Source organism: Tursiops truncatus, chromosome X (genome assembly GCF_011762595.2).
Source record: "Tursiops truncatus isolate mTurTru1 chromosome X, mTurTru1.mat.Y, whole genome shotgun sequence".
Taxonomy (NCBI): Eukaryota; Metazoa; Chordata; class Mammalia; order Artiodactyla; family Delphinidae; genus Tursiops; species Tursiops truncatus.
This window is the reverse complement of record NC_047055.1, coordinates 1497314-1522581: the sequence shown is the minus strand read 5'-3', so window position 1 is coordinate 1522581 and position 25268 is coordinate 1497314. Positions and strand designations below refer to the sequence as shown.

The window sequence follows — 25268 nt, the reverse complement described above, 5'->3', positions numbered from 1 at the left end:
TGCCTGCGGATCCCCTGCCTTCCTGGCACTCTGTCTCCCTCATGCCTAGGCAAGGAGGAGCCTTGCTATGGGGAGGGTTCTAAGGTTCTTACGGGTGGCCCCCAGCCCTGGGTCCCAATCCCGAGGTGAGAGCCGGCGGCGTTCCCGTCCCTGTGCGGGGCTGGAGCCCAGTATTTTGAGACCGGTGCTGAAGACACCAGCAGCGTGGCCCTGGCCGTCCAGAGAGCCGTGCAAGTGAGCAGAGGGACGACGGGTGGGCGGCAGGAACCTGGCGCCCCTCCCCCCCACGCTGTGAGCATCCACAGAACTGCGTACCATGTGTCTGGCAGATCTGCACAGGCCCCTTCTTTCCCGAGTCCCCCAGGTGGGCCCCCCTCCCCCGGCTGCCCCGCATCCCCCCACCCCCCACCCCTGCACATTCCTTCTCCTGCTCTAGCCTGAAGGACACGTGCCTGCCGCTCTCCCTGGGCCTCTGTCCCCGCCAACCTCCAAGAGCTGTGAGGCGCCTGGGCTCTGAGTCAGGTCAGAGTCGGTGTGGTGGAGGCCCGACAGGACCCCACACTCATGAGACCCCGCGCTTCCAGCGGAGGGAGTACCAGGGACAGGGGCGCACTCTGGGGGGCCTCTTGGGCGAGGCGCCGTTAGGCGTCCGCGGGTTAGAGAGGGAGGAGGTGGCTTTTGGTACCAGAGCGACTTGCCAAGAGCGGGGAATGAGGCAGGGGCCCCGGATCCCTGTCAGAGTGCGGGGCCCGCAGCGAGGTGCTCCCCTCTGCCCCGCGTGGCACCAAGGCTGTGCTGAGCCTCGGCCGCCTCACCCCGCGCTCTGCGGAGCTCCCGTCTGGTCCACGCTGAGGACGACCTCTGCCCGTCTTACCCTGGGTACGGCACCACCCTAGCGATAGCAGCCCACCCCAACAGTGCAACTGTCACAGTTGGTTCAACAGAAGCTCTGCTGCCCCCCCCCCCTTGGGGGCCCTGGCCCGTGTGCAGGAAGGGCAGACAAGGAGTCACTCGGGCAACGCCCACTGAGCACCAGACGGGAGGAGCCACCCCTCGGTTGACGCCGGGCTCTCCTGCAGATCTGACATCCCAGGGGCTCTCCGGGGTCTGTGAGCGCTCAGTGGCAGGTGCTCGGCCCTGGCCAACCGTCCGAGGAGGGTGGCGGCTGGTGACCTGCCAGGCCTTGGACCCAGTCCCCTGTCCGCTGGTTGGGGAGAAGGAAGGTGACCTGGTCTCCACACAGGGAATCGGCAACACGTGTCCAGGGAGCCCCTTGGCCTGTAGCCTGCGCTCTGGCCGCCATCATGGGATCTTCTGTGGGCAACCTGGTCCTAGTGTAGCTCAGTGCCAAGGTCACAGCCCACAGAACTGTGAGACACGGGAGCCAATGGAGAAGCAGAATCCCGCTCACAGCAGGCCCCGCGAACAAGAGGCTCCCTGAGGGTTCTGGTGAGCCCTGTGGGGCCCAACTTCCCCACCTCAGGCAGCCTCCTGTGGGAGCCCCAGACACAGCAAGACGGCAGATGGTTATTTCAAAAAAAGTCTTTTAATTGTTCAAAATAGCACAAAACGACATCGCACTATGGTAATATTGAGTCACGGGGGTTACTCTACATTAGATGAACAAGCTTACTGTTTCCAGAAACAAGAGATCAACGGGTGCTCGGGAATAGGGATGGGGGGAAACAACGGGACCAGGCGGTGGGCTCCAAGGTGACTAAACATGACGTTTTCCACAGCGAAATATACTATAATACAACAAATCAGAGGCCCCAGAGGGCGTGGGCCAGGGCCGGGGGTTTGCAGAGGCTGGGGTGCCCCCGGCCACAGCTGCGTCTCCAGGGCAGAGAAAGGGGTTTTGAAGAGACCGGCTGGTCGTTTCAAATCCTTCTGTGCGACCCGCCTGCAAGTCTCACTCGTTGCCTAAAGCTTGGGTGTGGGGCAGCAAGCTGTCACTAGCCATTCCAAGCAGAGCCCCAAGCCCACCAAGCCTGGCCCAGGAGGACGGGCCCAGCTTGGGGACTGCACTGTAAATTCACAGAGTCAGTGGCACCACACAACTTGCCCTCCCAGGCTGCCTCTGAGGCCAAGCTCCCCTCCATCATGCACCAGCTTTGCCGAGAGAGGGCGGCTGCAGGAAGCGGCAGTTGTGGGTGTTGGATGCTCTAAGCAGTCATGCCGGGGAGCGAGCCTGGGGGTCGTGGAGAGTGCTGTGGCCCCAGGACTGGCTGTCAGGCCGCGGCCCCCACCTCCACACCATCCTCCTCAGCAACCTGACTGACCTCGGGCTCTAGCGGACTCTGAAGCTCCCTCTAGGTGTGGAGCAACTGCCCGTGGGGAGTGAGGTTTGACGGCTCACCCTCCTTTGTCCCAGAGGCCTGGGGACAGGCAGAGGGGCAGAGGACAGGGGCCAGAAAGAGAAAACCGGGCTGGGCAGCAAACACCAGGCCCACAGGGGAGATCCCATGCCTCTCCTACCCTGGCTGCCCCAGCTTCTCCTCCAGAAAGATCCCTGCCAAGGCTTAGCCAAGGAGAAAAAGAGTTTAAAAAAAAGGGGGGGAAAAAAAGATACACATTCTGTACACAGCTAACAACAACAACAACAACAAAAAAAAGGGACAAAACCCCACACGCTAAGGCTAAAATTACAATAAAAATGTTAACTCCGTCAACTTCAACTTAAAAAAAATACAACAAATGCAGCAGTTGGTGATGTGGCCCCTAGCCCCAACCCCAGACAGGCTGAAGCCAGGCTCCGTGGGCGGCTACTCTACGCCCCAATTGGGAGTCGGGAGGTTTTCACAGAACACTGCTCAGGCCACCACGGGGTTCCTTCTCCACCTCTTTCTTTTTCTTTCTTCTCTTTTTTTCAAATGGGAAAGAAGAGGGGAGGGAGAAAGAGGTGGGTGTACGAAGGCCTCTGAGAAAATGTGTCAGCTTCCCATGGGAGTGCCAGGCAGGGCGGGGTGGGAGAAGCGGAAGGGCGGGCGGGTGTCGGGAAACACTAATGGAAGAAAATGCAACAGAACCAGACAGACACCCAGTTCAGGGTGCGGAGGCGGGGGAAGGGGCCCAGGGGGGCACCTCTCCTCGGCTTCCACGCCCACCCCCCACTCCTGGGGCCTTGGTCCCCTGGCAGGCGCTGGGCGGGGAGAGGAAGGGGGGCTCTTCCACATCTGCCTTCTGCTTCCTCCCCACAGCAATGGTAAAATGTGCTTTCTCGAGATTATTTTTAAAACAGAGGGAGAGAGAGAGGGAGAGAGAACGGGCAGCCGGTGTGGCGGCTCGTGAGGGCAAAGTGAGCGCCGGGTGGGCGGGGCGGGCAGGCCCGGGCGGGGCGGCGGTCCTGAAGCAGAGGGGGGTCTGGAGAAGCAGCCAGGCGCAGGGCAGCTGCCTCTCACTGACCGTCTGCCTTCGATTTCTTTGGAGCGGATTTCCTTGGGAGACGGGAGGCAAAGGCAAAGCGAAAAGCGTCAGCTGGGTCCCCACGGTGAAGCGAGTGGGACTCATCGGGGGCTCTGGCTGGGCCCTAGCGGGGCGTCGTGCCCGGTTAAGCAGCCCCCCTCGCTTAAGGAGAAGGCGGGCCCTACTGTCCCCACCGCTCCTTCCTCCCGGGATCCGCCTACCCCTGGCCTCAGAAGGCTCTTCAAAGGCACTCCCCGCTTACATTTCTGGAGAGGACATGGGCCGCTTGCTGGCCGGCTTGGCGCCAGAGCTGTCCTTACTGGTTTCTGAAAGGAAAGAGGCCAACAGTGAGTGAGCAGCTCAGCAACGCGGGTGAGACGACTCCAGTGGTGCAGCTGAGGGAACGAGAGCGGGGACGACGCCCGTGGCCCCCCCAACCCCGCGCAAACTCTTGACGGAGCAGCCCGAGGCCTCTGCTCCCCACCCCATGCCTCCTGCTGCCGGTCTCGGCAGCCCTTCCCGCCCCCAGCAGCCCCGAGCAGTTTCCTCTGCACCCCCAGATGAGGCGAGTAACCCTCCACTCCAAGACACCTACCCAGGGCCCTAGGCCATCACCCGCCCCAGAATACAAAGCCCCCAAGTCCAGCTTGGAGCCGGGTGGTCCCGGCGACGCTCGCGGGGCTTTTCCCCGCCATCCCCCAACCTCTCCCTAGAGCTGCCCAAAGGAGCCCAACGAACAAGACCCACCTTGCAACCACCTGACTTGCGTGGCTGGGCCGTAGCCCTTCTCGTTGCGGGCAGCGATGCGGAAGATGATGGCGGGCTTGGTGGTGTAGTCGATGTGGGCGTTGGAGAGGCTGGAGGACTGCACGAGGCAGGAGGGGCTGGGCCCACAGTACACCCGCATGAAGGCCAGCTGCGCCGGGGTGGAGCTCTTGGACTCGCCCCCAGACTGCGAGCTCTGGATGGCCAGGTACACCGAGTACTCGATGATCTTCCCAGAGGTCACAGAGGGCGGCTCCCAGGTGAGGTGAGCGCCATCTGGACTCTGGAACCGAGGGGGCAGAGATCAGGCTGGGCCATCTTCAGCCTTGTGACTTATTCCCACCCCGGCCACCCGGGTACAGAGGGCCTAGAATGCTTCGAAGCCTCCGGAACTGAGTGTTCATACTTCACCCTCCTCCTAACACAACAAAGCTGTTTCAGAGCAGAGCTCCAGGAGCTCCAAAGAGATGGCTTCTTCTGCCCCCACCCGGAAGGCAGCCTGACGCAACAGCACGATACAACCAACGGGACTCCAGCAGCCTTCCCAGCCCCGCTCTGCCACCTAGCATGTGGCTCGTCTTTTAGCCTCTCGGCGCCTCAGTCTCCTCATCGGGGGTTTAAGGATTAGATGAAGGAGCACGTGGAGCACAGCACACAGTGTGTCAAAAGGGGGAGGCGGTGGCAGGGGCACGGGGAGGAACTTGCCCTTGTCTCCCTGGCCATTGCCGACAGAGCCAGGACCAGAAGCCTCACCGCAGAGCCAGCTGGCTCTGCCCGCACCCTGGGGCCCCCTCCCGAGTCACCCCTGCCGGAAGCCAGCACGGAAGAGAGCGCTGAGTGCACGGACTCAGCCGAGGACAGAGGCTGATCCCAGGGCAAGAAGACTCACTTTGCTGATTTTAATGGCACAGGGGGCCCCCGGGAAGCCAGGCAGACACGTCTTAAAGGCTGAGATCTCGCTGAAGGGCCCCCGGCCACAGGCGTTGACCCCGGCAACGCGGAACTTATAGGCGGTGCCAGGCTGCAGCTCCTGCTTGCGCAGCTGGTTATAGTCCGGCACCGCGCCCGAGTCGTCCTGCGGGAAGAGGCCGGGCGAACAGGAAGGGAGACACGGAAGTGCCTGACGTGAGAGGGCTGCTGGAGTGTGGCTCTGGGGCCAGCAGAGGAGTTTTCTACCCTGGGGACGATGCAGGTCCACACAGTGGGGTGGGTGGGCCGGGGAAAGGGCAGCCACGGCAGCCCCTGCACGACAAGGCGGGGACAGGGCAAGGTGGGCCAAGGCTGGGCTTCACAGCCACTTCAAGGGTCACAGGGAGAGAGGGGGGCAGCCCTAAGACAGGCATGCCCCCGGGGAGCTTGATAAATCCCTACCCACCCGGGGGTCTCAGCTCGCGGGGACACTTACGTCCGACGGAGCAGCGTCATCAGGTGGCAGGAAATAGTGTGTCACCATCACGTTGGTGCCTTTAATGACCCCCACATCAAACCACTGGTTCTCTTTCTTCACGGGGGCTTTGCTGGGCGGGGGTGGCAGGTCTGGCTTCTGCAAGTCAGAGAGGGGAGAAGAGATCAGGCCCTCCACCCTCGGGGCCCAAATGCTGCACCCCAACCCCCGAGTCCCCGTCACTCCAGACTCACTACGCCCAGGGACTCGATGCCATTGGCCACTTCCGTCAGGGTAGCCGCGGCCTGCAGCTTCGCGGGACTGGCGACCACGACTGGCTGGGGGGCCACAAACGTGTTGGACGGAGCCAGGCCTGGGAGTAAAGATGGCATCAACAGGAAAGGCCCCGGAGACCTGGCTTTTGCGTGGGAGCCCTTCCCGCAGGCTAGAGGACACGCCCGCCTCTGCACGGAGGGGCCCGGGACCAGCGCCGCCCCCCACCCCCACCGCCGCCCCGAGACTTTCTTCCGCAATCAACCAAGTTCCCTGGGGGAGCAGGGCCCCACTCACTCTCAGTGGCTGTGGAGGGCAGCAGTGCCACGGTGCTGGGCGCAGCCCCGGCCAGCTCGTTGAGGCAGTTGCTCTCGATGGTCGGGTCGTTGAGGCTGTCGGCAGGGGCCAGCGCCTCCGTGGGGAGGTGGTGCTGCTGCTGCTGGGCCTGCGCCTCCTGGAGCTGCTGCTGCTGCACCAGGGCGGCCAGCTCCTGCTGCGTCAGCACGATGGGGATGGTGGTAGCCTGGCCCTCCTGGCCCTCGGCCGACAGGTGGCTCAGCTCCGCCTGCGTCACAGCGGCCGCCGCCTCCGACGTGTCCATGGGCTCCCCGGTGCCTGCTCCAGGTGGAGATGACTTCTACTTAGGAGGAGCGGCAGGTGGGAGAGCCCAGCCCCGGCTACCCATGGTCACCGCCCTCCCGGAGCTAGGGGCAGCCCTGGTGCCCTGGGGGGTGCCGGCCCTCAGAGCCTGTCTCTCGGACCTCGTCTCCGGCCCACCTCTACCCTGCCCTCCCCCGCCCGAGAAAGCCCGCTTCCTTCCTGGGCGCCCAAGTCAGCCTGCCCTCCCCGTCAAGTCTGCGGCGTGCTGCCCTGGCGGGAAACAAGCCTCCTCTTCCCAGGCTGTCACTGGGGCCCGCCAGCCAGGGCTGCCAGCAGGGAGGCTCCAGAACCCCGGTTCCTCACTCCTCCCGAGGAGTCCGTCTTCCCCTCGGGGCTCCCACCTACCCTGAACCAAAGACAGTGGGGTAAGCCACCTACCGTGACCCCAGCACCTACCCATGACGGCCTGCTGCGCGGCCTGGAGCACGGCCTGGATGGCCAGGGCCTGGGCTTCCTCTGTGGCCGCGGCCTGGGCGGCCGCTTCAGCGGCAGCAGTCACCGCCAGCTCCTCGGGGGTGAGCCCCGTTACCATGAGGGTGGTAGTGCCCGCCTGGGCCTCGGCCATCAGCTCTTGGGGAAGTGACAACTGGTCTACTTCGGACTGCGTGGGCGGTGGCGGCTGGACCACCACAGTGGCTACCACGGCTGAGCTGGCAGGCTCCTGGCCTGAAGACGGGTCCCCCGTACTGCTCAGATCCACGGCGGCCTGGAGCTCGGGGGCCTGGGAGGCTGACAGGACCTCGGCGGACTCCCCCATCAGGGGTGCGGAGGCAGGCTGCAGGAGCTGCCGCGGCGGAAGCTGCTGGCGAGGCCCTGGAGAGGCCTGGAGCTCCTCTGGGGGCTGCAGGATGTCAACAGCAGAGAAGGGCATGTCAGAAGTTTCTGTGTTGGCTATGGTCACTGTTATCGTGGCCGGGATGGGGACTTCGGTGGTCAGAGCCCCTGGGGTAGTCTCGGTCACTGATGAGATCTTCTAGAAAGGGAGAGAAGCCCCTGTCAGAGGGAAGGAGCGGGAGGCCAGAACCAGGCAGACCTTCATCTTTCCCTGTGGGCCAGGATTTGCATTCCCCAGGGGCCGCCACGACCCCATCTGATGAGCAGGGGCAGTAGGTCACTGAGCAGTGGGGGGCGTGGCAAGAGGAGTGGAGACCCGCGACCTGCCGGCCAATTTTACCCCATCCTCACAGAGGTCTCCCGGCCTCGCCAAAGGGGCCCTCAGACTCCCGCTGTGCCACTCTTACAGGCGACAGCCGAGTAACAAGCCATAGGAAACAGCTACAGAAAGAAAAGCGCCCACCAGACACCCACCAAGCCTGGGGGTCTCCTGCGCCCTGCCCTGTCAGGCACGAGGCTGCCCTTCTATGGTCTGGAAAAGGAACCAGGAGTGGCGCGTGCCTGGAGCGAGAGCGACACCTGGTGTCCAATCCTGGAACAGCGCAGGCCTGAAGTGCGGTGGGCAACAGGGAGGCAGACAGAGGGGGGCGTTCCGGGGGCTCTTACCGGCACCGAAGGGCCCGGGACCGGTGTGGACTGTGTCACAGTGGTCACGGCCCGTGTCAGCGTGGAGGACACCGTTGTCGTGATAGGACTGGAACCAGGGATGTTCACGCCGTCGCCCTGGGTGCTCTCCACCTCTCCCTGGTCGCTGGCAGGCGGCGGGGGGTCTGCGGGGGGCAAGCGGAGAGCGGGATGACAGGCCCCCCTCCAGCAGGGTTTCCACCCAGCTCTGCCAGCAGGGGACACCATCGCCCAGAGGACCCGCCCAGGCTAGTAAACCGAGCTCCGCGGAATCAAACCGAAGGCCTCTTGCTGGGGCCTGGGCCCCGGGGAGCACGGGTGCCAGGCTGGCCGCCTCCACCTACCTTGGTTGGAACTCATGTTGGAGGTGACGGTGGTGGCCGTGTGCGTGGTGCCTGTCTCGTGGGTCTCACAGGGTGGGTTGGAGCACACCCTCTGCGTCGGGAAAGGAGCCAGCAATGAAGCTCCAGCCTGGGGGGTAACTGCGGGCGGTGCCGCCCCCTCCAAGCCGGACTCCAGGGTTCTGTGGGAGGGCGCGGCGTCAGGGAGCAGGGCGCCCATGCTGACTGACATGGTGGTACCGGTGGAAGCCGTCTGGTGCGTCTCACAGGGGCGGCCAGCCGGGGGCTGCTGCCCACCCTCTGGCTGGCCCGCACCCCCGGTGGACGTGGCGGTGGTGGGCGTAGGGGTGGTGCCTGTCTCGTGGGTCTCGCACGGGGGGTTGGAGCAGACCTGCGTCACGGTGGCCGAGGAGCACAGCAGTGCCTCCAGGGCCTTCACAGTCACAGCGGCGCCAGGCGAGCTCTCGTACCCAAGCGCGGGCATCCCCTGCACCTCACTGGGTTCCCCGGCACCCACGGTAGAGCGGGCCGTGGTGGCGGTGTACGTCGTGTGGGCGTGATGCGCCTCCGGCTGGCGCCCCACAGATACCAGCGGGCCCAGGCCAGCTAGGGGGCTACCCTCACCACCAGGCCTGACCTGGGTGCTCAGAGGGCCCAACTGCACGAGCGTGGCGCCACGGCCACCAGCCTCCAGGGCCAGGCTTGGTCTGAAGAGCGGGCCAGCTGAGCATGGGGCCCCGGTGGCCATCACAGTCATGGTGGTGCTGGTCGCGCCGGTCTGGCGGGTTTGGCACGAGGGCTTGACAGAGCCCTGGGCTCCCTCTGACGCCCCGGCAGCCATGCCGACCCGGACCACGGCGGGCACGGTGCTTGCCACACAGGTGTACCGGATGTCTCGCCGCTGCCCGGCTCCGATGCCCGACATGGCGGTGGTGGCCGTGCTGGTGGTGCCCGTCTCGTGGGTCTCACACGGCGGGTTGGAGCAGCCGTGCTGCCCAGCCATGTTGGAGGTGGCAGTGGTGGCCGTGTTGGTGGTGCCCGTGTCGTGGGTCTCGCACGGCGGGTTGGAACAGACGCGAACCACACTGCCGTTCTGCTGGCCCACTGTGGAGCTCACGAGAGAAGCAGCTGCCTCTTGTCTGTCGCAGACAAACTGCACCTGGGTGGGCTGCGGGTGTCCCCCGAGATTAGCCACGACGGTGGTGGTGGCTGTGTTGGTGGTGCCCGTCTCGTGGGTCTCGCAGGGCGGGTTGGAGCACACCAGTGTCACAGTGCCGGGCTGCACGTCACCCTGGCCTGAGTCAGCGATGGTGACCGTGGCCGTGGGCTGTTCTGTAGTAGGCGAGGCCAGAATGGACACGGGGAGGTCGTGCACAGGCTGGGCCTCGACCCCGCTGGGCGCTGTGATCAGAGTCACCTGGGTAGGCTGGGAGACAGGCTGGGGGAGAGGCCAGATGGGAAATTAGTACAGCATCCCCTACGCTGGCTGGGACCACCAGCTTGGCTCCTAAAGCAACAAAGCTGGCAAATCCAGGACCTGCTCACCCTCTGACCCCAAGAAACTGACTCTCTCAGGAACCAAGGAAGAGGTACTGCATCACCTCAAGGGCCACAGGGACTGGGAAGGGGCTGGGCGGGGGGGAGGCCTGGGCTGGGAACCCTGCTGACCCCAGGCTGTACCAAGGCCAGCCACAGACGCTTCACCACTTCACCGGGAATTCAGCTTACAACGTACGAAGAGAAAGATGCTATATGCACCCCAAAATGAACTGTCGTACCCTCTACGGTATCACGAAAGAAAAAGCCTAACGCTCAAACACTAAAAATGGCTGAAATACATTATCTCAGCACGACACGCTATCGAACGGTGACTAAGAATCGCAATTACGTGGCTACAGGGAAACCGTCCTACGGGTGCCACACACGGGAGGGAAAAAAAGGACCCAGCTGCACATGGCAGCAGAAGGAAGCCTGGAGAGGGTGGCCCCAACGTGGAGACCGGAACCCTCAGGCTGGGCCCGTGCTTCCACGTGCTCTCCCGGCTGCCCTACCTGCATGGTGATGGTGGGGGTGGTGAGCCCACCGGCCGCCGTCAGCGTGGTCTGTGCCGCCGACACGGTAATGGCAGTGGGGTTGATCACTTGGCTCGAGAGGGTGGCGATGGTGCCCAAGGTGGTGATGGGTGTGGCCAGGGAGGCACTGGTGCTGTGGCCCCCGGCCCCGGCGAGGCTGGTGGACACGGTGCCTGTCACGGTGCCTAGGGTCGTGACGCCTGAAGGCAGAGAGGGAGGCGGGAGTGGGATGTGGGAGGAAGCCCGCTGTTGGCACCGCCTTCCCGGCAGCTTTTCTCCCTGGGCAGGCGGGGCCGGGGTGCACCCTGACTCTGCCCCACTCCCCCCGCGGCCTACACACCTGTTGTGCCCTTCACGACCAACGTGGTGACAGCCGGCTTGACAGCGGAGACGGTAACGGGGGTGACCAGGCGGACGCCGCCCATGGGCACGGTGCGGAGAATGGTGCCCGGCTGGCCGGGGGCTCCCTTCAGCACCACCTGGGATGTCAAGAGGAAAGCAGCCTCACATCACATGTGGGCTGGCCAGACCCTGCGCTGGCCCTCCCAGGCCCCACGGGAAGACCCACGTGGCCTGCTGTGCTCCCGGACTGGACCCTGGGGTGAGGAGAGGGCCAGGCACGCCGCACCTGGGTCACTCCTTGCTGCCCGTGGCCAGTGGCGATTTTGGGAACAGCAGTGATGATTTTGGCGGGGGCTCCAGTTCCGGAAGTCATAACCTTGGTGGTGATAATGGTGATGGGGGACTTGATGCCGGGAGTGCTGGTCACACCTGGAGGAGAGGGGGGCAGCCTGGCTTCAGGCTGGGCCACGAGGGACAGCGCCGGCCTCCCACCCGGGCCTGCTGCCGGGTCCCGTTTCTCTTGGGCCCCCTTTCAAGCAGTTACTCCTGCTGCCCCTTGATTAAAACAAAGAAGTACCAACTGTAGCCGTAACCCCTGCTACCTCCCGACCTATCTTAAGGAAAAGGCAGGGAGAGGGTGGAAAAGAGGGGAAAACCAGAATGGAAACACGTCGCAGCCCGCCCTCCATCTGCCTGCCTTTTCCCTCCTGACATGGTCCCTCACCAGCACGCTGGAGGAGGCCCCTACCCGTGGCGCCCGCCTGCGTGATGATGGCCGACATGGGGATGGTCTTGATGATAGTGGTCGTGCCGGGCTTGGTGGTGCTGGGGGACACGCTGCTGATGCCCAGGATGGTGGGCTTAGTCCCTGCCCCGCTGGCCTGCGTGGTAGTGATGATGGTGGTGGGCTTCCCATCTGCTGATGTCACCAGCTTCAGGATAGTCCCAGCTGGCAGGGGCCCTTTGGTCTGTAAGGGGAAAACACGCAAAGACGGGGTGAGGTGAACCGGCATCATTGTCAAGATGAGAAATGTTTTTTTTTTTTTAATTTTTAACTGAAACACAGCTGATCTACAATGTTGTGTTAGTTTCAGGTGTACAACTAAGCGATTCAGTTATACCCATATATATCTATCCATCCTTTTTTTAGAAGAATGGCAAGTTTAACAGTGACTCTGGTCTGGCTAGTCTCCACTGGCAGCCCAGGCAGCTCAGAGTATTCTGAAGACCGAGGGTGACAGGTCCTACCAAGCAGTAGGACCTTCTGTGCCATCAGTGTTCATGGGATCATGTCTAGCCAGGGATGCGAGTTCTAACCCCAGGCCAGCGCCCACTCTTGCTTGTGTCACAGTCTGGAGCCCACGAGCTCACCTGGATGATCTGAGTCACCGGGCCTGTAGACGCCTGGCCTGTGACTGCAGAAGTCTGAACTGGTTTGGTCTGGACCACTGACATCACTTTGCCCAGATTGGAAATCTGAAAAGGAAGACATGGAGCACAAAGAGTGATCCAGAGACCAGTCAAGGGCACGGCCTGGGCTGGGCTCTCCTGGCACCCATCACTCACCAGAGCACTGCCTCCTGGGACAGAGATGGGGCTCTTCACCAGGGTGATGGTCTTGGTGACCCCACCCACCACTGTGGTCACCACCTGTGCTTGCTGGGCCACTGTCACAGTCCCCGACTTGTGTACTGTGATGATGGGGCGGGTGGACGTGTTGGCGGCAGAGGAGACAGACGTCCCCACCTGGGCGGCTGCAGTCTTCAGCATGCGAGTGGCTGGGTTGCTCACCTGGAGGGAGCAGAGAAGAGTGGTGGGCGGGGCAGAGAGCACCCCAGCCTCTGCCTGGAATGGCGGGGGTGCGCACACAGCAAAACTCTAGCCTGCCTTGCCCCATGCGTGCATGAGTGAGTGCGTCCCTAGCTCAGTTTGGTTTACCTTTCCTCTAGCAAAGCAAGGGAGGACACTGGGCCAGCAAGTCTAGCCTAAGGCTGCCACACCCCTATAGCTATCAGCTTATTCCACAGCCCACAGCAAACACGTTACGGACCTACAGCCTCTGCGGGTTGGTCCAAAGCCCGGAAGGAGTGACCGCTGTCTGATCACAGTGCCCAGAAGCCCCCGGCCCCAAGGCTGAGAACCAGGCCCAAGGGATGCTCACCATGACTGGCGAGGAGGCCACCTTCACAGTGGCTGGGAGGGTGGTGGTGCCAGGTGTCACGGCCACAGTTTTGACGATGGTGGTGCCGGCCGGGACACTCAGCACCGTGGGTGCCGAGGAAGGAGGGATCTTCTGGGTGGCGGCAGCCGCGGCTGCCAACGCCGCCATGCCACTCATCTGCGGGTTGCTGCCGATGACCTGCAGCAGGCGCAGGGAGTGTGAGCCCACAGGGAGTGCCAGGCCCGCGGCCACCACACTCCCTGCTCCACGGCCTTCACCAGAACCCGCCTGGCTCGCTCGCCCTGAAGTGGCACCTCTCAGCGTCAGGACTGCTGGGCCCTGCTCTACTGACCCCAGACGTGGACTCCTACCACTGATGAGGCACAGCAACCTGGCAGCAAGAGTTACGAGTAGTTCTGGATCTTTCCTAAAGACCACGGAGACAGATACAGCTCTCTCCTCAGGGGGCTGAGTCAAACCCCAGCTGGCTAGATCCTCCCCTCAGGCTCCAGGACAAGAAAATACACATTTAAAATGCCCTTGAGGTCAGACGGGCGGTTCTGAGGCATGAGCTTATTAACCCTTAAGTTAGTGCCGAGTGGTCGCCTCATCAGCGCTTTACGGGCGCAGGATGAGCGGGACTCGAATCCCGCCAGCGCACTACCGACCGCCAGGAAAGCCCCGCCCTAGCTTCTCACCGTCCCCTGGGCGCTCTGCGTAGGCACGACCATTCGCACGCCTGCGGGAAGGGAGGTCACAGTGACGGGGGCTTTCCCAGCCTGGCTGGCAGGTCGCATGGTGACCAATGGGGTTCCTGTTGTAGCCTGAGGACCGGTCACTTTGAGAACAGCAGGGACACCTGGCAAGAGAAGGGGCAGAGGCGAACAGCTTCTGTGACCTGCTTGTGCTTCAAATCTGGCCCTTCCAGACACCCTCAGTGACAGCCTCCAAGGTCGGGACCGAGGTCCCCCGCCACCACTTGGCCACAAGCCTGCACGAATGGCCACCAGGTGTGCCGTCTGTCTAGCGGTCCTCACTCGGGCACGTGACCCCCTGGTGGGCCGGATCTTGCCCTTGAGAGCCCGGCCCCCGCTCACCTTGAGTCCTGGCTGCGGCAGGCACGGAGATCGAGCTACCAGGCACCGTCGGCAGGACCTGGATGGTGGTGGTGGTTGGGGTGGTGGCGGCAGCCTGGGGCAGGAGCGTGATGCCTACTTGGGTCAGTGGCTGCACAGCAGGCGCGGCTGCTGCTGGGGCAGGGCTCTTGGGAGGGTTGGCAGGCACAGACGGGACTGGATTGGGTGTAGGGGAGGTGGCAGTAGCAGCCGTGGCAGGAATGTCATATTTCTGGAGCTGCAGAAGATAACTGTCGGCTGTTGCCACAGCCCCCCAGCTCACCTCCAGGGAGTTGGTGTTGGCTCGTACCAGCTGTACCCGGGCCGGGGGCGGTGGCTTTTCTGTAAGAGAGCACCGCTGGTGAGAAGGCGGCAGCAGAGACTTCAGGGACGGGCATGGCAGCTCTCCTCCGGTCGGCCTTACCCGTTTCCAGGTACCAGAGGTCCTTGCAGCAGACCTGGTTGTTCCAGGCCTTTCGGTAGCCGTCACGCCCACTCCAAATGTACAGGCGGGTGTTGATGGCTACAGCACAGTGGCCGGCACGGGCCCGGGGAATATTGTCCTCCAGCGTATCCATCAGGATGGTCTCCCAGGCCATGGTATCTGGGGAGGGCAGGATGTGGAGGTCAGTAGGGGGCAGAGGAATAGACAACCCCCAAGGGCTCTTTGGCCTTTTGCTGTCAGGGATGGGGAATTAAAACCAGGAAGTCATCAAAGATTACTAAATTAAGACAAACACAAAAACAAAAACAACTCCACATAGCAAAAAGACCGTAAAAAATTATAAACCACAAACTACAAACTGGGAAAACTATGTGAAACACACAGCCAAAGGTTTCCCTTCTCACACATCAAGCAACAACAAGAGCCTCTAGAAAGAGATGGGTGAAGAGGAACGCAAGTTACAGAAAAGGTGACAAGAGGATCCGAGGAAAAATACATACCCTCACTCACGATTAAGGCAAACTTAACCCAGAGGGTGCCTGGCAGTTTGATGTTCGTGCTGGTGCAGCCAGGGCTCAGGGTGAGCCAGGGGAGGGAATGGGGGCTGGCCCATGGGGAGAGTCAAGTGCCTACCGGGCTCCGCAAAGAGCGAACTGTTTACCGGCCTGGCAAACACTGCCAGGGGCATCTGTGTGTACAGCAACATCCCTCTGAAAGCAAGTCTACCTCTAGGTCTTCCTCTTTGAATACAACTGCACTTGGCGAGAATGGTGTGAGGATACTCACGAGCAGCGTTGGTGCAAGTTTTGACACCACGAGAGCAATTCAAAAGAATGAGGCCACTCGCCCTGCAGGGATGGGATGGTCTCCAGGACAGAGTAAATGCAAGGGTCAGGGGCCGCACTGCGTAGAGCAGGCCGCTGTCCTGTTTCCTCGGTTTTAAAGGAACCTAGAGGCAACGCTCGTGTATATAGCAAAGTCCCTGCAGGGTGGGTGAGAAACCACCAACAGGAGACAGGAGGGATGCTCTGCGTGGTTACGCTGGGTAGGAAGAGCCTATTCAAAAGACGCAAAGGAGGAGCGTCCCTCAGAGCACTTGGGCCACTGGCTACTCCTGGCGGATTCTAGAGGCACGGCCTAGAAGCAGCTCGGCTCCCTGTGCTCCCCACACAGCTTTCAGGCCGAGGAGGCCGCTCTGAGCCCAAGCCCGAGGAGGCCATACCCAGGTTGAGACAAGCCAGTGTGTTGGTACACTTCCACTCCTTCTCGTGTGTGGCCACTTTGACGTCATCCATGACGAGAGGCACCCAGCCACCAAACACGTACATTCTGGGACGAGGGAGGGAAGAGTAGGAGAGGATTGTAGAGGAGGTGCCAAGCTAGAGGCCACCTCTTCCATCCAGAAACTTCTGAACACACTTGGTCCTCTAGCTCTCCCCAGGACGCACGAAGCTCTGGACGTGGCCCTCTCCTACTTGGTGGCTCAGCCCTCACAAGAACTGTGTCACCTCCAGTATGTGGAGCCTCGGTTTAGCTCACCTAAAGCTCACCTCAGTCCCCATCGTTCTTATATTCACTTTGGGACTTTGGCATTGACAAAAACACTCAGCTGCTGGCGGAGAGGACGGTCTGTGCCCCTCTACCCTCTGTCTTTTCTCAGTCCCCCAGGGTCATAATGGAAAGACGGGGCTGCCGAACGCCAGCCCAGCCAGAAAGAGGTCTCCTCAGGCCTTAGGGGTTGCTGGAAGGAAACTGCGAGCCCACGGGGGTGGGGGTGGGGGTGGGGGTGGGGGTGGGGTGGGCTAGGAAGGGAAAAGCCGTGGCTGGCTGCTCACTTGTTTCCTATGGTCGTAGCCGAGTGGAGACTTCGAGGAAGAGGTGCCACCCCGCTGAGGCTGGGCTTATTCCACGTCAGAGTCTCTGTGCAAAGCAATGGGAAGGGAAGGTTACCCATACCAGGTCGGACACGGGCCCTCTGACCCACAGGATGTGCCCCGGACACAGGGAAGGTGCGGGGAGGCAGGTGCTGACCCAGCGCAAGAATCCATACCTGGCCTCCTTACAGCCCATGGGAGGCCCTCCGGTCACCAGGTGCTGGCATTTCCCAAGCTGCGTTTACCATCCTCTGAACTTTTACTGAGCACCCACTACAAGCCAGCACCGCTCCTGGGCTGGGGTAGGAGCGGCGGGCGCACCTTCTGACTCCCGGCAAGACGCACTCTCTCCCACACCGCCTCCGCCACCTACAGAGCTGCTGCTGCTGGGGATTCTGCTCCCGAGACACTGTTTCTTTCGAGCACCGATGCTGCCCCACAGGACCACCTAACCCTCCAGACATGTGTGGTCGGCCACCTTCTCCCCTCAGCCTTCTTCAGGTCGAAAGCCTGAACTCCTTTCAACCGCTCCCGCTTCCCCACCTGCCGACCAGCCCGAGGAGTCCCCACGGCTCTAAGGGCATCTGTACATCCCCTCTGACTGTGACAGACCAGGGGGCTCCGCTCCTGGCACAGCCTGACCACTGACAAGTCGACAGGGACAGGTGCTACCTCATCTACACAGTTCCATTCTAGAAAGGCCCTTCCCTCTCCCCTCACTCTCCTGGAAGACAGCAGACCAACTCAGCCAACCGAGCCTTGCTCTTTCTTCAAGCAACGCCACAAGCTCGGGGCAAAGATGACAGCCCCAAATGGGTCCTATCCTGACCCTGCAGCAAGTACAGGGCTAGGCGGGACACTCCCCTCCCTGTGAGCCCCAACTCAACACCCCACACCGGCCGCCCAGCAGACCAGCTTCGCGCCAAGACTACTGGAGCCGCCGCACCCACATCTTACCAATATCCAGCGTCCAGAGGTCCCCCAGCCTGCAGCCACTCATCCCTCCATAGATCACCAGCTTGGACTTCTTGTTGTCTTTCTCGGTGTAGACCACTGCAGTGTGGGACTCCCGGGGTGGGGGAAGGACGCCGTAAGTGATGGGAATGTCCCAGGCTACCACTCCAGAGCCTGGCCGCAGTTCCAGGATGTATAAGTCATTCAGGTACCTGGAGAAGAACAGTCAGTTATGGCGGGCCACCGGCTTCGATGGGTGAACAGTGGACTCCTGGGGAGACAAAGGGGGCTGAGGCTGTGCGAACCCCAAGGTCTTCTACCTTCGCCCCGAAGGAGGGGCTACCAGAAGCTCCAGAGGAGGAGAGCAAGGAGAAGAGGAAGAGCCGGATGGGGTGTGCCAGTCTGCCCTGCACACGAAGCTGGGCGTGACATGAGGGCCTCCCGGGTGAAAAGGGGGCACCATCTCAGGACTACCTCCAAACTTCAGAAAGGACAACAACCATCACGAAGATTGCAGGCAGCAGATGCTGAGAAGCAAAGCGCCAGCTCTAAACTGGGTCTGAGGAGCAGGAACCAGCCCAAGGCAAGGTGGGTTTCTACCTCCTGGCCTGGCCCTCCTCCCGCGAGGCCTCCTCGGGGTTAGAAAGCTCCTTAGAGGGCATCCAGTGCCACCCTCGTTTCACAAAGGAAAGGCACTTGGTACGGCAGGCTTGGCTGCTATGTGAGCAAGCACCCGCCTTCACGGGATTCCACGTGAACAGGACAAAGCCTCACCTCGGAATGTTGTTCTTGGGGTCCTCGCTATCGTTGGCCAGACCTCCAAACAGGTAACATTTGTTGCCCACAAGGGAGAAGCTGTGCCCGAGCCGAGGACACGGAGGGGGCCCGTTTTTGGGCGTCTTTGCTTTGAGTCTCTTCCACTCCCACCGGCTTGCCTGCAAAATGAAGACCCAGTGATTAAATCGGGGATGAGCCGGCCACTGGCCGCACAGGGAAGGGCTGGTGCTGATGAGGGAGGGACCTGAAGGGAGTGAGAAGGTCCTGGGTGACATGGGGCCTGCCCCCGCCCCTGCCCCAAGAACCAGGGCCTACCTGGAGCTCGTAGAGGTCGTTGCTGTATTTGCCGTACTCCACCATCCCGCCAAATACCAGCAGGCGAGTCCCATCGCACACAAAGCCATAGGCTGCACATCCAGGAGGGATGTCCCCTCTCACGGCCGGGATGAACCACTGGTTGGTCGCTGGAGAACAAAAGTTAGCAGAAGTCAGAACTCCTCGGGAGCCCCTAGAACCAGAACCTCCACCCCTCTTCCTCCCCACACCCACCAGCCTTCAAAATACAGTCTAAGAAAGGAGGGGCTGAGGCACTGCCTCTCTTCCCAAGGATGTGGGACTTTCTCCTTTTACCATCCAAGTGCCAGCCCTCTATCCAAGCCATCTTCCAAACTCCTTGGCCTCAGAGGCCACCTCAAAACAGCCTGTGATCACCCTGCTTCTCATCACGGTCGTCTTAAAAAGCAGGAAGTCACTGACCAAGAAAATTCGTCAGCTTCTGGCGATGTGGCCACCTCCCGCCACTCTATGGGTCATCGGAAAGAAACGTCTAACACCCAAAATACCGTCCAGGGGCCCGTGGCTGCACCTCTAAGTGGCCAAAAGAGCTACCAGTGCAGGCTGGGAGCAGCAGCCTGCGGTATAGGCTGGGGAGGGCCATGGGGGTACGAATCAATCTCTACTGCTGTTTCCCGGGTGACGGTCCGGAGCAGCCCTCCCCCGGGCCCACCCCCTCCCCCCTCCAGAACACGGGCAGAGGTGGCGGCAGTCAGTGCCAACTAAGCTGCCCAAAGCCCATCGCCTCTAGCCGGGCTGGAGCTCCCAACCTGCCCCTGCTCTGCCTGGCATCCTTGCCCCTCCTGGGCCACCGCCCTCACGTCTGCCATGCCAGGTCTTCCTGGAAAAGTCCGGGGGCAAACGCTGCCCTCTTGTGAGGGATGCCTTCTGTCCTATGTTATTTGAAGGGCCATCCCCTAAAACATACACCACACTCTCTCCGAAAACCCCAAACCGGCAGCCGACTGCAAATCTGATTCCACGCCCCTCGATCACTTTTGGTCAAACGTAGGCAAGTGAATTGGGACTGAGGGGCCAGTGGGCAGGGCACGGATCTGGGAGCGAACAGAGCCCCTGTGGGGGCGTGACAGGAGCCGGGACAGCACGGTGCACCCGGTCCCTGACCCCGTCCAGGCTGGGTAACCCGACTCTACCTGCAGCTGGGCAGAGAGGCCTGCCCCACCCCGCCGCCAAAAACACACCACACCTCCCGAGGTAAAGGCGCCCGGCTCGCCGCTTCCCAAGTGTACACGTTAGTTTGCAGTGGGCTGTGGGTCCCGTCCTCAGTTCAGCAGCCAGCGGGCCTCCGGGTCCCCTGCCTGCTCTGCACGCCCAGGCCCCAGACCCCCGCGCTCCACCTCGTCCTACCGCGCAGCGCAAAGACAAACCAAGAAGAGCAGCAGCTTTCCAGGCTGGAGCCATCAGCCCTGCCCGAACTGGGGGAGATGGCCTCCCGCGGGGCCCGGAAGGAGCTTCATCCAAGTTCCCGGGATTGAAGCCGCCACAGACCTCTGAGCCTCCCTCCGTGGACAAAGGAACAGAGACCAGGAGTGGAAGTAACTTACCCGAGGTCACAGGGCCAAACACACACACACAGATGAGAACCTTGTCACCGACTTAAAGTGACTGCTAGGTGCCCACCTGAGGGCCGGGAGGAGGCTACACGGGAAACGGCAGCTCTCTCGTCACATGCCACCACTGACTCAGCGGGCCGGGCTAGAGGGACCTGTGACGTCCTGACAGCTCATTCTACAGCACCCAAGAGGGGCTGATCTCATTCTAGAGCCCTCCAGGCAGGGCAGGGGCTCTCTGCACTGCCATCAGGAGCAGTCTGTCAGGAGGCACAGTTTCTGGTCTGAAGCCAGAACCTGCCGCTCTTCACATCACCTACAGTCCCAGTTCTACCCTGAGATGGCAGCTGCCCCCAATCATGTCATCTCTCGCTCATCTAGCGGGGCGGGCGGCGCATGACCCGACCTCCGGGTCCCTCCTTCTCCCTAGGCTTGGGCTTGTCGCCACTCTCGGCTGCGAGGGGGGCCGAGGAAGGGAGGCCTGTACCCAGGAGGCGGGAGGTGGCCGAGCCCCTCCCCCCGCAGCTGCCTTCCCGCTCGGCCGAGGCTCGAAGCGGGGGTGGGGGTGGGGGTGGGTTCTCAGAAGGGGTGACATGGGAGCGGGGCCTTGAAGGCTGAACAGGACTTCCCGACAAGTGAAACCAGCCGCCGGGCCGAGCAGGAAGTGACTGTGAGAGCAAGAAGGACCCAGAACGGAGGGGGAACGGGTTTGAGATAAGCTCAATTTAGTGACCAATTAGCTCCAGGGACAGAGGAACAGGGAGGTGTCTCCAAGGTGGTGGCCCGCACCCCTTAACTGAAGGGCGAGACAGCCCGACAGTCTCGGTGACGGCCTGTATTCTGCCTGACTCCACTGCCAGCCAGCAGGGTGACCCTGGACCTGTCACTTCCCCTCTCAGACCCCAATTTCCTCATGTGCAAAAACAAGGAAGTTCCACTAGATGTTTTCCAAGGCTCTTTCCGGTGGTATCAGTTGCAGACATTCGAGAACCACTGAGGCAGACCAGCCTTGGGCCACTGGTTTGGCAACCAGCCACACCCTCCCCTCACCAGGGCGCACCCCACTGTGTCAGGGCCGGGTCCTCCGAGTAATCCGCTTTGCTGTTGAAGTAAAATTCCCCGAGGTCAAGGACAGTTGCTACCCTAAGATCTCCCAAAGGCCTGTGAAGTGTTCCACAGCCACCAAAGAGGAAGGACACACACTTTCTCACACACACCCTTCAAGTGCACACCTGCCACCCCCAGCCCCGTCACCCCCCCCCCCACCGCCCCGATCTCTGAGCTGACCAAGACAGCGAGGCAAGCACGTGCCCCCTGGAGCCCTTTGTCTTAGCAACGGGGAACTCTCTCCGAAGGGCGAGTCTCTCTGAGCACTCATCTTGCAGAAAGAAAAGCACTAGAGAGTATGCTCTGACCTCATTTAAAACAAAACCAAGGGACTTCCCTGGCGGCACAGTGGTTAAGAATCCGCCTGCCAATGCAGGGGACATGGGTTTGAGCCCTGATCTGGGAAGATCCCACATGCCACGGAGCAACTAAGCCCGTGCGCCACAACTACTGAGCCTGCGCTCTAGAGCCTGCACGCCACAACTACTGAGCCCGAGTGCCACAGCTACTGAAGCCCGCGCGCCTAGAGCCCGTGCTCCGCAACGAGAAGCCACTGCAATGAGAAGCCCACGCACCACAGCGAAGAGTAGGCCCCATTCGCCGCAACTAGAGAAAGCCCGCGCGCAGCAACGGAGACCCAACGCAGCCATAAAGAAAGAAAGAAATAAATTTATAAACAAACCAAAACCAAGGTAAGCAGGAGGCTGGCTGTCAAGACAGCAGCTAAGGATGCTGCGCATCTGTGCCACGGCTGGTGGGAGAGAGGCAACACCAAGCCTGTCTTTCTGAGAACAGTAGGAGCTGGAGGCTCTGTCAAATAGCAAACACTCGGTGAGGACAGGGGAGCTGGGTCAGCTAACGGCTCTCCCGAGAAGTCACCGAGGGAGTTCATAGGGCACTTTCCAAACTGCTACCCTGGAGGAATCCAGGGCTGCAGCCCTTCGGAAGGCTGGCTATCCTCTACTATACAACACACCCTTGCAGATGGGGAATGAATTAACGCCAAAGGGCTCGATTCATTTTAATAAACTAATGAATACGCAGAGGCCCCAGGAAGCAGTGGACTTTGGAGCTGATGGTAATTAGGCCCCTGCCCTACTTTCTAAAATTGTCCTTCCTTGCCAAGGAGCCTGCTCCAGGCCTTACGAGAATGAAGTTGGTCCAAGTAGTTTAGGAGCTTCTGCTCAGGGCAACGGCCTCTCTAAAAACAGCCCTGCCCCTCAGCCTTACCTTACCCGGCTAATCGCTGCCGCTGCAGCTGTCTGAGCTGGCACAGAGCACCACCAACCAGCCCAGCCTCACTGGAGGCAACAGGTGCTCAGACCCACAATGTGAAGGGTCACCGGCAACCCACCAGCCTCTTGAAAGTCAACTTTGTAGGGTCAACAACCTACAAGATGCAGAGAAAACTGAACTCTGTGCCTTGGGGGAGGCGGCGGTGGGGAGCACCCAACCGAGAGCCCAGCTCCAACCCTCAGCACTCCAACCAACACCTTATCCCAGAGCAACCTCAAAGCTGGAAGAAGGTGCCCAGGCCCGAGGACACCGTACCAACAGAACCCTCGGACAGGATGGCTCTGGGGCCAATGGAGCTCGCCAGATGAGATGGCGCGGGGGAAAGAGCTGGAAGCCGGCCCCTGGCCGCGGCTGACCCGAACGCGACTGCGAGCTGCGGAGGGGAGCTTCCTCAAAGCACGCTGCCTGAGCTGGGAGGGGGTTTTCCGCAGCCCCGCCTCCACCTCTCAGGCTGGGGACTGGACCGGAAGGCACCCAGGCCCACCGCTCCCGGCGAAAACGCCCGCCGAGCCCCTCCCTCCGGGCCAGGCGAGGTCCTGCGGGCCAGCGTCCATTCAACAGGCAGCTCGGGCCCAAGGAGGCGCCAGGTGTATCAACCTGGCCAAGTGGCCGCCAAGGGGGAGGGGGCCGCAGGAGGATGCGGCTAAGCCCTAGAGACTTAGCGGGGACACCAGGCAACAGGCCGAAGGCGAGCCGGCACGGCAGCAGCACCCGGAGGCAGAGGCGCACCGCAGCCTCCAGCTATGACCGCACCTTGCTTGCCCCTCCCAACCAACCAGGCCCGGGCTTTGGGGGAGGCATGAGAACGGGCAGGGGAACCTCCTCAGCCTGCTGCGGGATCACTGGAATTAATTCATCTCTTACATCAAAGGATCCCAGATCGAGACAACATGAAATCTGTAGAGAAACGCTGGAGAAGTCAACGCTGCAAGAGGGAAGCAGCAATGTCGTCTGACCTGTGGGTCCCCAGGAGACGGTTACGCAGCGCAGCACACAGCCCGCCCCCCTCCCCCAGGTCGGGATTACGCTGCTCAACTCTGCCCCTTTTCTCGAGACGGCGACCTAATCTGTAATCTAGAAGTTGTCATTTCTCCCGAAAGAGCACCAGAGATGAGGAAGAGCGGACCAGGCGCAGGAGGAGGGAGGAAGGGGGTGGGACTCTGCGCCAAAGGGACGCATCCGCCCGCCTGGCGGGGGTAACGGTGTCTGTCTGAAGTCACCGCCGCGGGAGCCGCCCCCGCTCCTTCACCAGCCAGGGTACAGGCTTCCTCTCCAATAATGAAAAGCGCCTCTCAAACACATGGGAATCAGGGCTGGAAGAATGGGAAAAAGAGCAAGGGAAAGCAGAGGTGCCGGGCAGAGCAAACCGTCTCGGACGGGAGAAGTAGCACCTCGGTGCGGACGGAGAGGGGGAACAGGAGGCGGGGGAGAGGGCTGCAGGGGAGGGGAGGAGAAGGCGGGAGACAGAGGAAGGAGAGAGAGGGAGGAGGGACGGAGGGAAGGAAGGGGAGAGAGAGGGAGGGAAAAGGAGGGAGAGGGAGGAGATGAAGGGAGGAGGGAAAGATCCGAGAACCCAGCGGGCTTTGCACTCACCCGTGTTGTACACGTGCAGTTCGTCCACTATCCCCTCGTTGCCGCCGCCAAACACCACGATGAGCTCCTTGATGGCCACGGCGCGGTGGCCGTGGCGGGGCCGGGGCACTGGACCCGACCAACCCACCACTCGCTTCCAGCGGGGCTGCAGGAGCACTGCTGGCGAGTTGGCGGGTGACACGGCCGAAGCCATAGTTCCGGGAAAGGGCGCGGTGGAAAAAGTCACCAAGCGAGAAGGGAGGCCCCCAATTCCACTCACACACACCCCCTTTCGTCTAAGGCGTCTCGCACAGAGAAGCGGTTCTTCACACAGCGGTGAACGGCTCCATGGAGGCCGCCATCTTAACTATTCTCCTTCTCTTCTACTCTTCCCCTTCTTCTCGCTCACCACGTCTCCTTAAGAGCCTCCTGAAGCTGTCGAGCGCCTAGACCCGAGAAGCTGGAGGCCGCCGAGTCCCGCCGCCCTGACTACTTGCCTGGGAGCTCCCACTTAGAAGCTCGAGCGGGAGGCCCTGGGAGCCGCCATCTTGAGCCGCCTCTCTCTCCTCCCTTCCTCAATCGTAGCCCTCCCCCGCCGGAAATGGCGGAGCCCCGGCCCGGTTCCCACACCCTCCCCAAGTCTCCTGCACTGGCCGGCTTCCGGGGCGGGTGGAAATGAGCCACAAGCGCCGCGGTTGTCCCAGCCCCGCCGGAGCTCAGACCACAATTGTGGGAGCCGCCATCTTGAGACCGTCCCGCTTCCCCGCCCAGCGCTTAGTGCAGAGGCCGCTCCCTAAACAGCCTCGACACTTGGAAAGAATAGAGGCGCGCCGGAGGCCAGTGAAACGAGCTTGAGTTCTCGAGGGCTGCTCGGAGGCTCGCGCCGTACGGCTCGTGAGGTCTCGAGCGTCTCCCTTTAGTCCGCCTCTGCTGCTCAGGCTGCGCCTGCCGCCCTGGGAGTCGCCATCTTGAGACTAGCTCCCCCTTCCCCCCTATTCTCTTCCTCTTGGGTCAGTTCTTCCACTGCAAACCAAACGCAAGGCAGCGTCCGATCCTCGCTTCCCTCCTTATGACTCCTTCCCACAGGAGCCGCTTCAAAGAGGCAGAGTTAGGCCCCGAAGTGGCAACTGTACGGCAGGAGGAGCGGTAACGGCAGGGCGCTCATGCCTCCTCCCTGGGAGCCGCCATCTTGTGTGAAGAAGTAACAACTAAACATGGCGGCGGCGGCGGTCGGGCGAGGGGGCGGAGTCGGGCGACGTCACTGTTTCCCCCCACACCCCACCCTCGCAGGCTTCTCCTCCCG

The 25268-nt window shown here is 61.8% G+C and overlaps 1 protein-coding gene across 8 annotated transcripts; it reads right to left on the bottom strand.

The window, feature by feature from the left end:
* Nucleotides 1-1526: 1526 nt before the first annotated feature.
* On the bottom strand, nt 1527-25149 carry HCFC1 (host cell factor C1). Of its 8 annotated transcripts, none has more exons than XM_033849071.2 (26): nt 23987-25149; nt 18402-18550; nt 18084-18244; nt 17313-17521; nt 16317-16401; nt 15704-15810; nt 14461-14640; nt 14019-14378; nt 13620-13780; nt 12922-13119; nt 12327-12551; nt 12132-12236; nt 11485-11728; nt 11047-11189; nt 10759-10897; nt 10398-10618; nt 8350-9784; nt 7988-8151; nt 6884-7457; nt 6125-6445; nt 5809-5927; nt 5576-5713; nt 5060-5245; nt 4153-4453; nt 3668-3731; nt 1527-3437 (listed from the first exon to the last, which is right to left on the bottom strand). In XM_033849071.2, the coding sequence occupies exons 1-26, from the start codon at nt 24177-24179 to the stop codon at nt 3398-3400; spliced, it is 6222 nt and encodes a 2073-aa protein (XP_033704962.1). In that variant the 5' UTR covers nt 24180-25149; the 3' UTR covers nt 1527-3397. The 8 variants fall into 8 exon arrangements, with proteins under 8 accessions (XP_033704962.1, XP_033704960.1, XP_033704964.1 ...); XM_033849069.2 differs by having other exon boundaries at nt 6884-7460; nt 23987-25148; XM_033849073.2 differs by having other exon boundaries at nt 6884-7328; nt 23987-25148.
* Between the last annotated feature and the right edge of the window lie 119 nt (nt 25150-25268).

Coding starts and splice junctions, on each gene's coding strand:
- HCFC1 (XM_033849069.2), bottom strand. CDS start 24,179: ATGGCTTCGGCCGTGTCACCCGCCAACTCGCCAGCAGTGCTCCTGCAG. Junction 4,454..5,059: donor GTGCCATTAAAATCAGCAAA/GTGAGTCTTCTT, acceptor CCTCGGTTCCAG/AGTCCAGATGGCGCTCACCT. Junction 3,732..4,152: donor GCAAGTCAGGTGGTTGCAAG/GTGGGTCTTGTT, acceptor CTTTCCTTTCAG/AAACCAGTAAGGACAGCTCT.